This window comes from Tinamus guttatus, unplaced genomic scaffold (assembly GCF_059628265.1).
Source record: "Tinamus guttatus ecotype Peru unplaced genomic scaffold, ASM5962826v1 Tinamus_guttatus_pri_ptg000010l, whole genome shotgun sequence".
Lineage (NCBI taxonomy): Eukaryota > Metazoa > Chordata > Aves > Tinamiformes > Tinamidae > Tinamus > Tinamus guttatus.
Window position 1 is genome coordinate 1,279,494 of NW_028288544.1, and position 14,371 is coordinate 1,293,864.

General features: G+C 40.1%; 1 protein-coding gene across 1 annotated transcript in view; it reads left to right on the forward strand.

Moving 5' to 3' along the window:
- SLC16A10 (solute carrier family 16 member 10) overlaps window positions 1-14,371 on the forward strand; it is a 67,365-nt gene that overhangs the window by 32,450 nt on the left and 20,544 nt on the right. The window contains exons 2-3 of the mRNA XM_088522466.1: window positions 10,897-11,041; window positions 13,786-14,224. Coding sequence (XP_088378592.1) covers window positions 10,897-11,041; window positions 13,786-14,224 — 584 coding nt within the window. The remainder of the gene's footprint in view (window positions 1-10,896; window positions 11,042-13,785; window positions 14,225-14,371) is intronic.

Consider the following 14,371-nt stretch of genomic DNA (forward strand, 5'->3'; position numbering starts at 1 on the left):
ATGGCCATAAATTTATTTTTAGGCCCTACTCTTTCTTTAATGGAATCAATAGAACTTTATGACTATAGCAAGCAATGCACTTTTATGTTTATGACAATGAGAATTCTAACTTACCAAAAACAAGGAACTGCCAGGCAGTCCAGTGTTACTTCTTTTTTTTTTTTTTTTTTTCCCTGGACAATGGCTAAAGTTTATTAATGTAATGTTCAGCACTCTCTTTTTAAGAAGCAAGAGTTTAGATCAGAATTCCTCCATAACTTATGAAATCACAGAATAACTTAAATTGGAGAAGATTCTGGAGATCACCTGGTCTAACACCTATTCAGCCACACAGTAGCTCTAGCTCTGGCTATTGTAGCTCTGGCTACAATAATACTATAGATGATGTGGAAAATGATGCTATAGTTGAGTCAAATGATATCCACTGTTCTCCCTTGCACACATAGTTTGTGGACTATGGTATGCAGACAAAGCAGATGAAACATTATAGCTATGTTATCATAGAAACTTATAGTTTGTCCCCATATTGTCTGGCAAAATGTGCACTTTGTAAATCCAGTTTGGCAATTCCCTGTCACGTTCTTGTCCTTCATGTGTTTGGAAATGGCTTCCAGGAGGATTTTCTCCATCATTTTTCAAGGGAGTGAAGTCTGGCTGGTAAGCCAACTTTTTTTTTGGTTTGTTTGTTTCCAAATGCACCTTTGCTTGCTGTCAAGAAAACACTTGGAATATTCTTAAGTAGTGGCATGATAGAAAGTTAATAGTCCCTTCCCCAAACAGTTAGTGGATATGCCTTGTTGCGAGTGCTCTCAGATATGCCTGCTCTCAAGAGTGAAATGAATATCACTACATTACTTTTGAAGTACTCCTAAACGAGTAAATTTAGCGGTTAATAATATACAGTACTGAGCATGGAAGTTCTGAAAATGAAGCAAATTTGCCAATGAAAATAAAAATTTAAAGATTAAGGTTGATTGTTTTAATAGTTTTCAGATGATCATTCTTTATATAAAAGGAGTTGCATTTTGTTTAAAGGTTACAGTCCACCAGAAGTTTAAGTGAAAGGTGTGTATTTGTAATAGTTCCTCTGCTCTGCAGAGCTGCATAGTTTTACTGAGCAAGTTATTACTGGAGAGACTATTGCATACTGGAGTTGTTGCTGGGGCACAACCTATACCAGTAACCCCACTGCCCATGCAAATATTTTTTGATGAAAGATGGAAGGATTTAATAGAATGAGCTGATGATAAGTATTTGGGTTATAGAGTCCATTATAATATGGAATTAATAGATTGCAATTTGCTGCCTGCAGGGAGCTGCTAAAAGTTCTGATATTGATGAATAAGTGTGCATTGATATGACAGACTAAGTCAGTCTGCATGTATGCAAATCAATTCATATAGTGCATGGGGGAATTAATCCGAATACATGTTGAAAACCCAATAGCCTCTACATAGTTGTTAGTTTATGGCTGAGAGAAGCTGAATTTAGTCATTATGGATAGTTGTCTAAACACATTTTTACTGTAGAATAGTAGGAAAAGTTTTTCCAAAGCATAGAAATAGTTAGGAGACAGAACAAAAGAAAAGCATCCATAGCTATGTTTTCACATAATCTTACTGTTTGCCTCCCTGTTAAATACTCTGCATTTCTGACCAGACATCTCATAAATGGTATAGTACCCTTAGAAGGCTTACTAGGGAAGAAGAGCACAGCCAGTGGTGTATATAGTATCTTCTATACAAAGACAGACTAATTCAATGATGATTAATTTTAGAAAAGATAAGTGTGAACAACTCTGATGAAGTTGTATAAAATCATTGATAAGAAGAGAAAGCTGAGTAGGATGATCAGTTTGCATCTCTTAAAGCACACAAATTATTAGCGTATTAGCCGGTTCAAAACAAAGGAGAAATGTAGTTTATTTTTTACATGATGCATCTGCATGTCCTGGAAATGATTACCATAAAGGGATGTTAAGCCAGGATTCGTCATAAAACTAAATGTTTTTCAGGAACAAGTAGACGTAGCTTTCTGCTTATAAAGTTTCTAAGCTGCTTATGCTGAATCTTCGGGGGACTAAGGGAAAAAGTCGTTTGCAGTGCACTAGCCCTCTTTGTTATTTGCCTAAGCATTTTGTGGTGTCAGAAGCAGAACACCGGACTAAATTAGTCTTTGATCTACACTCTACTGCAGTTCTTTTACTGTTCAAATAAAAGTCATGTAAATGTGATTACGGAGGCAAGGAATTCTTAATATTAGCCAGAGATCAGCCAATTACCTAAGGAAATAACTTTGATCAACCACTTCTGTCTCCTACAAAACAGGACCTCTCAAATTCTCCAGCTATGCTCATAATTTCTTGAGGAAGCCATCCTTTTCCTTTGCTCCGTGAAGTCTGCTTGTGCATTAATCACCACGGTAGGGAAGGAAGCTCTTCACACAGCCTGCAGCTGAGTGACAGAATGGTGTGACCTGTGCACGTGTGCAAGTGTTCCAGAGGAGCATGGAAATTCAGGGGGGAGAAATCCCCTGGACATTAAAAATGTACTGAAATGTCCAAATTAGCTTAAAAATTGCTCAGAGTATGTACCAGCAAAACTGCTAGAATTTCACATTTTCTTTAGTGTTTTTTTTCCATCTTATAAATGAAAAAAAAAGGACTCTGAGCTGGTCTGAGTCATGCTCCTGATCCAGTGGTATCCGTTACGAGTTAACGCACTGATTTCTCATTATCTGGCGTCATTATAGTTTGTACTTTCAACACCTAGCAGTACAGTACAGCCTGAACTGCTCTACTTACCTAACAGCACAGCAGGAGAATAGATTTGGGGAAGGGATGTCTGACAGTGAGGGGAGGTACTGGTTTAGAGGATGAACATCCAGTTGTCTTTTGTGAACGTTTAAAGGTAGAGCACAAGGATAGATCTTTGTGCATGAGAATTGTATCAAATACCAAAAGTTTGCTTTCACTGGCAGTGTATGAGAGTGTGTGTGTGTATGTGTGTGTGGGGAGGGCTATAGCAGTTTGTTCTGCTGTCTGTGCGGCCAGCTGGAATTAGTGCTCCCTTTGCTCACTGCTTCACTTACAGGAAAGCATAAATCTGACTGTAATGCAGGGAAGCCAAATATTTTTCAAGTTGATTTTGAAACCTCACTGTGAATATTCTTCCTTCACTTGCTTCATATCGCTTCTGTTACAGACAATGTCTTTTTGTTTCCTGTCTCCAGCCAGGAAATTCCCAGGGGAAGAGCTTTTAAAAATCTGGTGAAGTTCATTAAAAAATAAAGGCTTTTGTTGCTGTTTTAAGCCAAACACTTGAAAGTGGTGAGGGTTCACACCACACCTCACATTTGTGAGGGTAAAACTGAGAGAAGATTCTTACTGTAATGCACAGAGAAAAAAATATATATATGGAGAAATATCATGGTTATGTAGCCCTCACTTTAGTCCTATATATAATGAAACATTCTAATGAGATATGTTATTTGTGCTCTTTTTGCTAAGTTGTCATATAGAAGTCCTACTGTGTGAATTCAGAGAATTAACTAAAATTTCATGCACTGGTTCATAGTAAAAAATGGTGTGTTACATAATCTATTTGTGACAAAAGGAGTGATTTCTAAAACTCGCAAATTGCCAAAGATTACAGGTATTATTTAAAATACGACTGAGTTTTAACAAACTTATGGTAAAATAGTAGCCAGTTTGTGGAGTATGTGGTATAGTTTTGCAGCCATAGATTTCCAAATAGAAGTAATCAAAGAAAAATAGAAGATACTCAGATGACAGCTGAATTAAATGCATTTGTGATGAATAAGTAAAGGAGAGAGCTGTGATTCTTAATTTGGTTACAATAATAAATTATTCTGTAACCTGTTACATGCTTGAATGTCATTGAAACAGATTTTTTGATACATATCCCATCAATAAATCATCTGGTTTGAAGTTTTATCATAGGTAATAACTAGTATTACATTTTCAAGGAAGGTCAAAAATAGATTATTGTGCGTTCACCTATTTTGAGGAGTTAACTTAAGTTCTTTTGCCAAAGGAAAGCTTAGTTCCTTAAAGGAGTAACTTTTCTTTTATGGCAATTAAAGTATTTTATGTGTAAATATGAATGCAGTTATATGCAGCAATTAGGTGCAATATTAGTATCTGAATTAGCAGCTCTGGAATATAGCCAGCATGTGGCCAGGAAAGTGGCCAGTAGCCTGAAGAAGTGTTTTAATTAATATGTAATAACCGCTGTGGAGTGGTTATTACCTCATTACTTTGGCAAGCTGCTAACATTTCATGTTACTTATTTGGGATGGTTATTGTAGTCTATACTTAAAAATGTGGAAGACGGTTCTGTGTACCTTTTATAGGGAATTAAAAAAAACTGTAAAGTGCATAAAAGTTTGTTTGGGGAAAGATAAATTTAAAATTACTTGAGTCTATGCCTTCGTGTGATCAAGGTATTGTAATAAGACTTACTTGCCTTAGGAATTAACAAGATCTGCAGCTGTGATGTTCTTAATTAAAATATCATAAATTTTAATGCTGAGTTACTTCACAAAGGATGAAGGCAGTAAATCTCAGAAAACATGCATTTTGTTAAGTTTAACTTAATGTTCTTTTGTTCAATAATGAAGTTGTTCATATATGATATATGCCAAAAATATCTCTCTAATTTACATTTCTTTAAGACCTAAGTTTCTCATATGAACTTAGTTGTAAGCAACTCATAAGGTGCCCAGGTAGCAGGTAAATGATACAGTATGGATGGGATAGGCAGTGTGCGTTTTTGGTTTTGGATTTTTTTAAATAGGGAAATGTGTTTTTCTGGTTCACAGTTCTGGTCTTTAATCACAGTGCTGTTCTGAAAAGCTTCAGCTGATATTGCTGTTGACCTTCCTCTTTTCTTTCTGTCCTGCTGAAAATCAGTGGCACTTTCCCTTGTTTCAGGCTTGGCCTGGCAATGGTGTAACAAGAGGAAAAGAAAATCAAGTGATAAGAAAGGCATATTTCCTTTTTTAATTCCTGGTAACATGAAAATACAACCTCAGCATGTTATTCAGTCCAAATTATATCCAATTAACGTTTTCCCCTTAGGCTTTTATGTTCTAATTATTTTATTAGCTCTATAAGACACGAAGGATTACCATAAACCACTTGATTAAACCAAGAAGATAGGTACTTGAATTGCAGCTTGTACTAATTGGAAATTAGAGCTGCTGGACTGCATTTATAGCTCTGAATTAATTTATTTTGTGTCTTTGTGCAAGTTATTTAAACTATCTTCCATCTGACCACTTTCTTTGTGCACCCGGATAGGGGTGCATGTATGTTTGGATTACTCTTAGCCCGTAACCTCTGCTGGGCTTCATTGGTGCCGCTGTCACTTTTGTGTCCTGTCGTGCTTGGGCAGAAAGGCTGCCAGGAGCTTCTCAGGACCTTCTCACCAAGGTGAAGGTGACTACAGAGCATCTGGGCAGCGTGAAGTGCCCAGGCGTGTTCAGCTTCCTTTGGATGGAAGCAGCTGAAGGCTCTGTGTTCACCATTCTGGGGAAGGTGAAGAAAGAGATGAGGGGTCCTGAGGGCTCTTAGCAGCTCTGCAGCTGGCGGGTCTCCAGTCTGGGAGAGTGCTGTAGTATCCTTGCTTTGCCCTCTGGCTGCCAGTTGCGCTTGGTACCCTGCTGTCTTGCAATGTCAGGAGCCATCTGTGCTGCAACGCAGGACAGGTCTGTCGCAGAGGAGAAAGGCCAGACTTCTTTATAAAGTCTCTTCTTGCTTTTTGGTTAATGTCCCTGCTGTTGCAGAGGTGCACACCTGCAGGACTATGTTACCTAGGTTTGCATGCCCAGGAACTGCAATAAATATCCATTTCCGCTGGCGGACGGGATTTCCGCTGGTGGACGGGATGGGCACCCTGGCTACAAATAACACAGAAAAAGCAGAGTTGCTCAATGCCTTCTTTGCTTCGGTGTTTACCAAGGGCAGCCCTTTAGAGCCCCAGGCCCTAGGGACAAGAGAAGAAGCCGGTGGAGAGGAAGACTCGCCCTGGGTAGAGGGAGATTGGGTCAGAGAGCACCTAAGGAACCTCGATACCCACAAATCCATGGGCCCTGATGGGATACACCCCAGAGTGCTGCGTGAGCTGGCAGAAGTCATAGCTAAGCCGCTCTCCATCATCTTTGAAAGATCCTGGAGAACGGGGGAGGTGCCGGAGAACTGGAAGAAGGCCAATGTCACGCCAGTCTTCAAAAAAGTCAAGAAGGAGGACCAGGCAACTACAGGCCAGTCAGCCTCACCTCTGTCCCCACAAAAGTGATGGAATGGCTCATGCTGGCCGTTGTCTCTGGGCACATGGAGGACAAGAAGGTGCTCAAGAGTAGTCAGCATGGATTCACCTGTAGGGAAATGCTGTGTTGAGAATCTGCACTGTGCTAAGAATCTGCACCACCTGCGCCTTGCTGATAATGTACTGGGGAGTGTTAGTGAGTTGTCCTTGGCCGGCTGGGAATGGGGAGCTATGTGGGAAAGAGTAGTTAGCCGTTTCGGGTAAACAACTTTGCAGAGCTGGGAAAGAGCCTATGCGGCCAGGACATAGCAACCTCCCTAGCAACCAATCGTGAGCTAAAGCTTTGCAATATGCATGAAGCTAATTAACGAATATATAAAAGGCAGCTTGGAAAGATTAATAAACGAGTCTTGTCGATGACCAACTGGTGTCGCAGTCTCCCTTTCTCCAACAAATGGTGACCCCGAACGTGATATAGCAAAGGGTTGAATCCTCCCGGACTGAAAAGAAAAAAGGAGGACGCACCACGGTGGAGAAAGTAGGAGTTGGGTTCTCGAGCAGCGGGAACGGTGCGGAATCCAACAGACAGCTGGAAACGGCTACTGTAAAGACGGCACCCCTGAAGATCACACAGGTGGTTTCAGGCCATACGTGCCACCGGAGCCTGGAGTTTGGAGAGCTGCAACGGCGCCGACGATATAATGAATAGGCAAGTGGCATATGAATTATTTACCCGTACCTTACAGCAATGTAATGTTCAGGGGATCGACTTAAAGAAAGAGTTACCAGGGTTGCTAGCCCATGGGCACGGCTGTGAAGACTTTGAAGGAATGTGCTGTATGGACCTGCAAGACCACTCTAAGGCAATCCACCAGCAAATCCAAAAGCTGATGGAACACACCCAGGAGATACAGAAAGACGTGGGCTTCTTTGGGCTGGATGGGTTAACTGATTTATTGGGTATTGGTGGGTGACTGAAATCCTCGCTTAAGACAGGACTGATGCTTTTGATTGTTATGCTTTTTGTCCTATGCTTATTCAGCTGTGCCTTCGCGTGCTTAAGGCGAATGCTATCCTTGCATACTCATAAAGCCTGGTTGTTGCAAAAGAAAAAAGGAGGACTTATAGAGGAATGGCTTGGAGATCGAGGACACCTTACAGCTCCAGGCGGTTGGTAAAACCTTGGCGTTGAAATGATCAAGAGTCCTTGAACTGCCCGTCAGCAGATCAATAGACAACGGAAGCTGCTCAGCAGGACGTCGGACTCTCGACTGGAAAGACCTTGCAGGCCAACACGGACTTGGGAATGGGTGCATGTATTAGTAAATCACGGCTAATATTACTAGTTGTTTTATTGTTTATGCCTTGTAGTTTTTGGCTGTGCTTTTGCATGTATTAGACATAAAGTATTCTCACTTACCAGCAAGGCTTGATTAGTGCAAAAGAAAAAAGGGGGAATTGTAGGGAAATGCTGTGCTGAGAATCTGCACTGTGCTAAGAATCTGCACCACCTGCGCCTTGCTGATAATGTACTGGGGAGTGTTAGTGAGTTGTCCTTGGCCGGCTGGGAATGGGGAGCTATGTGGGAAAGAGTAGTTAGCCGTTTCGGGTAAACAACTTTGCAGAGCTGGGAAAGAGCCTATGCGGCCAGGACATAGCAACCTCCCTAGCAACCAATCGTGAGCTAAAGCTTTGCAATATGCATGAAGCTAATTAACGAATATATAAAAGGCAGCTTGGAAAGATTAATAAACGAGTCTTGTCGATGACCAACTGGTGTCGCAGTCTCCCTTTCTCCAACATTCACCAAGGGGAAATCTTGCTTGACTAACCTGATAGCCTTCTATGATGAAATGACCAGCTGGATAGATGAGGGGAGAGCGGTGGATGTCGTCTATCTCGACTTCACCAAGGCTTTTGACACCGTCCCTCACAACATCCTCCTGGGCAAGCTCTGGAAGTGTGGGATAGATGAGAGGACAGTGAGGTGGATTAGAAACTGGCTGGATGGCAGAGCTCAGAGAGTGGTGATCAGCGGTGCAGAGTCTAGTTGGAGGCCTGTGGCTAGTGGGGTCCCCCAGGGGTCAGTCCTCAGCCCAGTCCTGTTCAATTTATTCATCAATGACCTGGATGAAGGCACAGACTGCTCCCTCAGCAAGTTTGCTGATGACACGAAACTGGGAGGAGTAGCCGATACCCCAGAGGGCTGCGCTGCCATCCAGAGGGACCTGGACAGACTGGACAACTGGGCGCTGAAAAACCTCATGCAATTCAACAAGGCCAAGTGCAAGGTCCTGCACCTGGGGAGGAATAACCCCAGACACCAGTACAGGCTGGGGACCAACCTTCTGGAGAGCAGCTCTGCGGAGAGAGACCTGGGTGTCATGGTGGATGATAAGTTGACCATGAGGCAGCAGTGTGCTCTTGTGGCCAAGAAGGCCAATGGGATCCTCGAGTGCATTAAGAGCAGCGTCTCCAGCAGGTTGAGGGAGGTGATCCTGCCCCTCTACTCAGCCCTGGTGAGGCCGCATCTGGAGTATTGTGTCTAGTTCTGGGATCCACAGTACAAGACAGATGTGGAGCTGGTGGAGAGAGTCCACAAGGATGATCAGGGGCCTGGAACATCTGCCCTGCGAGGAGAGGCTGAGGGAGCTGGGCCTGTTCAGCCTGGAGAAGAGAAGGCTGAGAGGGGATCTAATCAGTGTATATAAGTACCTCAAGGGAGGGAGTGCAGAGGATGGTGCTGGTCTCTTTTCAGTGGTGGCCACTGATAGGACTAGAGGAAATGGCTGGAAACTGAAGCACCAAAAGTTCCACATGAACTTAAGGAAAAATTTCTTAACAGTGAGGGTGACAGAGCACTGGAACAGGCTGCCCAGAGAGGTTGTGGAGTCTCCTTCTCTGGAGATCTTCAAAACCCGCTTGGATGCAGTCCTGTGCCACGTGCTCTAGGTGACCCTGCGTATGCAGGGGAGTTGGACTAGATGATCTCTAGAGGTCCCTTCCAACCCTAAGCATTCTATGATTCTATGATTTTATAAAAGTACCTCATTCTCCTAAGTTGCTCCTTGAAACTCTATAATGTTTATTAAGTGCACAAAAACTCCCCTAAACAATCCCCAACAAACAGTTAGGTTGTTTTTTACTGAGATAACTCTTCACCCTAACATAAAGGTTATTTCTTGTACTCTTGTTTTCTGTTTCTCTCAGCCATCTGTTCTCTTTTGGCTTACATTTATATTGTAAACTCCCTGGTGGAGGAACAATACTTTTTTGTGTGCTTGTTTTGTTCTGCTGTACAGTGCCTAGCACAATGGGTTCTCCATTATAGGCAGGGTTCTTCAGCCCCTTAATGATGCTGCTTCTATCTTGGTATATATCCTTCCAAATATTTTTTCCGTAGGTGTCTTAGTTATGTTTTTAAGATAACATTATGTGCCCTTCTCACTGAACCACAACTAAGTCTGTCTTTAGGAAATGGTTCTAAATGGAACTGTGATTACGCACATTTAAAACCTGTTAGTTTAGAGTTCTTTCATTTTCCAAGCAGTCCTGAAATTTTTTTCTAGTGCCTCTTTGCATTAAGAGCTTTTCTTACTACCCAGTTACACATGGATTATTTTTCTGAATAAAAGAATACCTAGGGGGAGATGTCTACTCACCTAAATATGCTTGTTATAAATATTGTTATAACGGTGTAACTTGCCCTGGCTGAAGAACTTTTGGATATAGTACAGCTAACCCAGTTTTGGGAGAAAAATGGTAGCTGGTAAATGATGTGGTTTTAAATAAATGCTCCTGTATAAAATGAAGTAGAAAGTGAATTTTAACTAAAAATGAATCAAACTTTTTTTTTTTTCCCAAGTAACTTGAAAATGTTTTAGCAGGTGAGTCTGTACATTTGGATTAAAAACAAACAAAAAACTTTCCATTGCTTTTGTGGCTGAAACTTCAGTGTACTCAGCTGAACTGATTCTTGGTGATCTAAAGACTTATTTATAAACAAAATATACAGCTTTTACAACATCTGTGGAGCTGAAGAGTAAGAGATACAGTGATACTTTCCAGCCATCTAAGGAAACCATTACATTAGAAGGTCTTTTGCTTTAAAATCATATTCCTTGCCTTTTTATTACAATATAAAAGATAAGTGAATTGATACTATTAGTTCACTCAATAGTGTGATCTAGTTCTGTATAATTCAGAATTTGTTTTCAGCTATCCTAGCTGCTAAAAGTCATTAAAATCTAGAAATAATCAAATGAAATGTGTGGTAATAGTTTTACAAGTGATTGTGGAGCCTCTGTGCCTAAACTAGTATTTATAGTGGGGGAGTAATTGTGTTTAAAAGGAAAAGCAGTAAGAATTTCTATCATATCAATTCCATCAATTTCTAGCATATCTGGAGTTGACAGTATCTAAATTAGTTGATCATATAAATTTGTTGGCACTTGATTTTTTTTTTTTTAACCCCATTAGTTATATATTTAAAATAATTACATTAATTTTCACTTTTGCACAGGATTTATAGGTACTATATGTTTAATTCAGCAACCTGAAATCTTTAATCACTCGTCTTCTAAAACGTTACCGTTCTCTTGTGCAGCATGGGTGAGCTCTCTGTCCATGGGGATGATCTTCTTCTGCTCTCCGATAGTCAGCGTGTTCACAGACCTCTTTGGGTGCCGAAAAGTAGCAGTTATTGGAGCAGCAGTGGGGTTTGTTGGACTCCTTTCAAGTTCCTTCGTAAGGTAAATATATATATATATATATATATATATAGGTTTTGTTTTGGTATGTATTTGGTGTATATATCCCTGTTTAAAAAGAGCCACTAAACATGTCAGGAACAAAACTAATGCTGAGATGAGCACTTAAACAAGGTTGTCCTAGATAATTTTTTTTTTGATCTTGATATATGCTGTATTTTAGTAGGTCCATAGGTATTATTATTGTTATTATTATTTACAGATTGCTTTTAAAATACTGTTTTAATATTGATTAAATATATGGCAACTTCCATGAAGCTGTTAATGTTCCAGTCAGATTAGATTGTTTTCACTATTCTCTCTTGTCAAATTGCCAAACACTGAGATGCTGAAAAATCTTGATGTAATCTTGATATACCTAGGGCCTATTGCCTTTATTAAGAGATGATTAGTTACTGAAGACTTGGTAGTTGTTTCCCCTTCTCCTCCCTTCCAGATAATGCTTCATCTTGTAACTCTTGTGGAGTAAATTCTGAGAAATGACATGTTGAACTTGGTTACTGGAAGATGAAGAAACAGGAATTTTAGTTATTTTTGTTATCAGAAATTGGCCAGGGAAGAGAGGAGAAGGTGTAGGAGAATAAACTTGCAAGTATCTCTCCTTCCTAACTCGGCCCCTTTCCACCCTTGCCAGAATAAGCAGGAGGAGAACCAGAAGCAAAATTCAGAAGGGGTTTTCTACATAGGTGAAAACATACACGCAGGCAGGTTCGCAAAAATGTGTGTTCTGTGCCTGTGCTCCACACGAGTTAGATTCACGTTGGCTGTGGTCTGGAAGATGGATATCCAGGCTGCATGGCATTGTGCCTGATCTGGTTACTTCTAGCTTGGGCATATCTGCCCTTCTGTGAAAACACATCCACAAATTTACAGAAAGAGAAGACAAATGCGAGTAGTTATCGTTTAGGTACTGAGATTACTGTGTTTGTATTCTTAGAATAACTCATGCTTCTGGGAAAAGAAAAGTTTTGCTTTCTTGTTAATTGAACAAGTTGCTGGTTTTCTTTTTGAAACTGTGGTTAATCGGCATGCAAATATTTAGCCTATATATTTTTTGAAAGAAGTTTCCTGATAAAAGTTTTCATAGGCTTGAGATAGCGAATTTACATGTGAGGTGAAGACTAAAAGAATGTGCCTTTGAAAATCCTTTCTTCCCCCACCCCACTTCTCAATACTGTGTTAACTGATACTCATTAAAAAAGCTTCTTTATTATAGATAAACCCTCTTGATAAATGAAAGCTGCTTCCTTCCCTTGAACCAAAATACTCGTTACTCGTGTGTGTTTCCTTGATATCCACTGGAACAACAAGATAGAAGAGGCATGTAAAGGGAAGTTATTTTGTAAAGCCAAAAAGCTGTTTAAAATTCTTATTTGAGTTTTGCTGAATTTGAGGAGCATTGTCTTTTGGGGAACTGAGTTTTTGTTAAATTGCATCCCAAGTTTGTTTTCTTGATGTTCTGATAGGTTACTTAAATTATAAAATGATTTATGTCAATGATATTATCAGTTAAGTGAATATAGGTCAGATGCAAAAAGGTCCATATTCTAAAAATTGAGTAAATTGGAGATAGGAGTTACTACTTTTGTTACATACTGATATCTTAATGGGAATTTTATCTCTTAGCAAGCTGAGATGTAAGAGCCTATATATAATATAGGAAAAATATTTTACTCTGTATTTCATGCTGCAAACTATTTGAATTAATCTGCAGATGGAAACTAAAGTTTTTACCTTTAGTATGTTGCTCTTATTTTGTAATGTCTGCTTTTGTTTTTCTTGAACATTTTCTAATGACAAAGGTAATCGCTCTTTCCGCTTATGTTGTTTCTGTTGGCTGCGCTTGATATGATCAATGTTATACGTTGATACGTAGTATCAGAAATTGGCACTGTTAGCTGTTAGATATTAACTGTTGTTCTTTCTCATAACACACAGAACAAGAGGTGTCAGATGTGAGTTAGCCAAATATTTATTTTCTAAAAATTTCTATGATTGCATAGGAAGCTTACAACAGAATTATGATCTAGAGAGAAGAATGCTGGCAGATAACATCCTAAGATGAAAAACTTTAGTTCTTTGGCAGAACCACCCTTTCAAACACTTTTAACTGATATATAATCAGCATAACTCAATCCAGTTTACTGTTTAAAATAATTTGTATTGTTTTGTGTATTCTCAGCAAAATTTCTGAAAGTTTCTTGTGACATTTTAATGTGAGAGGAAACTGAAACACAGAAGCTTAAGGACAGTGAAGTGTAGCAAAATTCTGAATTCCTCCAGTAGAACTTCTGATGTCAGAGTGTTCTTAAAATGTTGCTTCTGTGGAGCATTGCACCAATTGATAGCAGCCGTTTTCCTCTGCTTTCTCACAAGAAACTGCTTCAGCTTTTTTTTTTTTTTTTTTTTAAAAAAAACACAATTCAAAATTCCCAAATTGAGAGCTTAATGTATTTATTAATACAGTTTAACTTGCTTTCAAAAACTACTGTGAGAGTAGACATAACTTATTTTAATGAACCAAAGGTTCTTTTGTAGCATAACATTGAAAAAAAAAAAGTAACATATTTTTTCTGCTGAACAAAACGGCTGATCTAAGCTGATTTGAACCACAAGTGCCTACAAACTGTCAGTTAAGTTTTGTAATTTTTTCGTGCAAGAACTGGATGTGAACAGTGCTGTGCAAAATCCTAACGAGCTTTTTGGACCTTCCTCTTTCGCCATAGCACCATTGAACCTCTGTACTTCACCTACGGAGTGGTGTTTGCCTGCGGCTGCTCGTTCGCCTACCAGCCCTCCTTGGTCGTCCTCGGGTACTACTTCAAGAAGCGCCTTGGCCTGGTGAACGGCATCGTCACTGCGGGCAGCAGCCTGTTCACGGTGTCGCTGCCCTTCCTCTTGAGGGTTCTGATCGATTCCGTTGGCCTCTACAACACCTTACGGGTCCTGTGCGTCCTTATGTTCGTCCTCTTCCTGGCCGGCTTCACGTACAAGCCCGTCGTTTCCAATGCCAAAGACAAAGAAGAAGGGAAGAAGGGCAAGTTCCGGTTTCCTCCTGGGAAAAAGATTTTCAATTTCTCCGTTTTCAAAGTTACAAGTTACCGAATCTGGGCATTTGGGATCCCAGCTGCACTTTTTGGATACTTTGTGCCTTATGTTCACTTGGTAAGTGCATATCCTTTCCTCCATTCGATATGTTTTAAAAAAGCTATTTCTCTTTGTGTCCCAGGCTAAGAAAATAATGAATGATAGGATGAAATACTTGAAGTGGAGGTTGTGTTGGGAGGAATATGAAACTAATTCTGGTGTGAT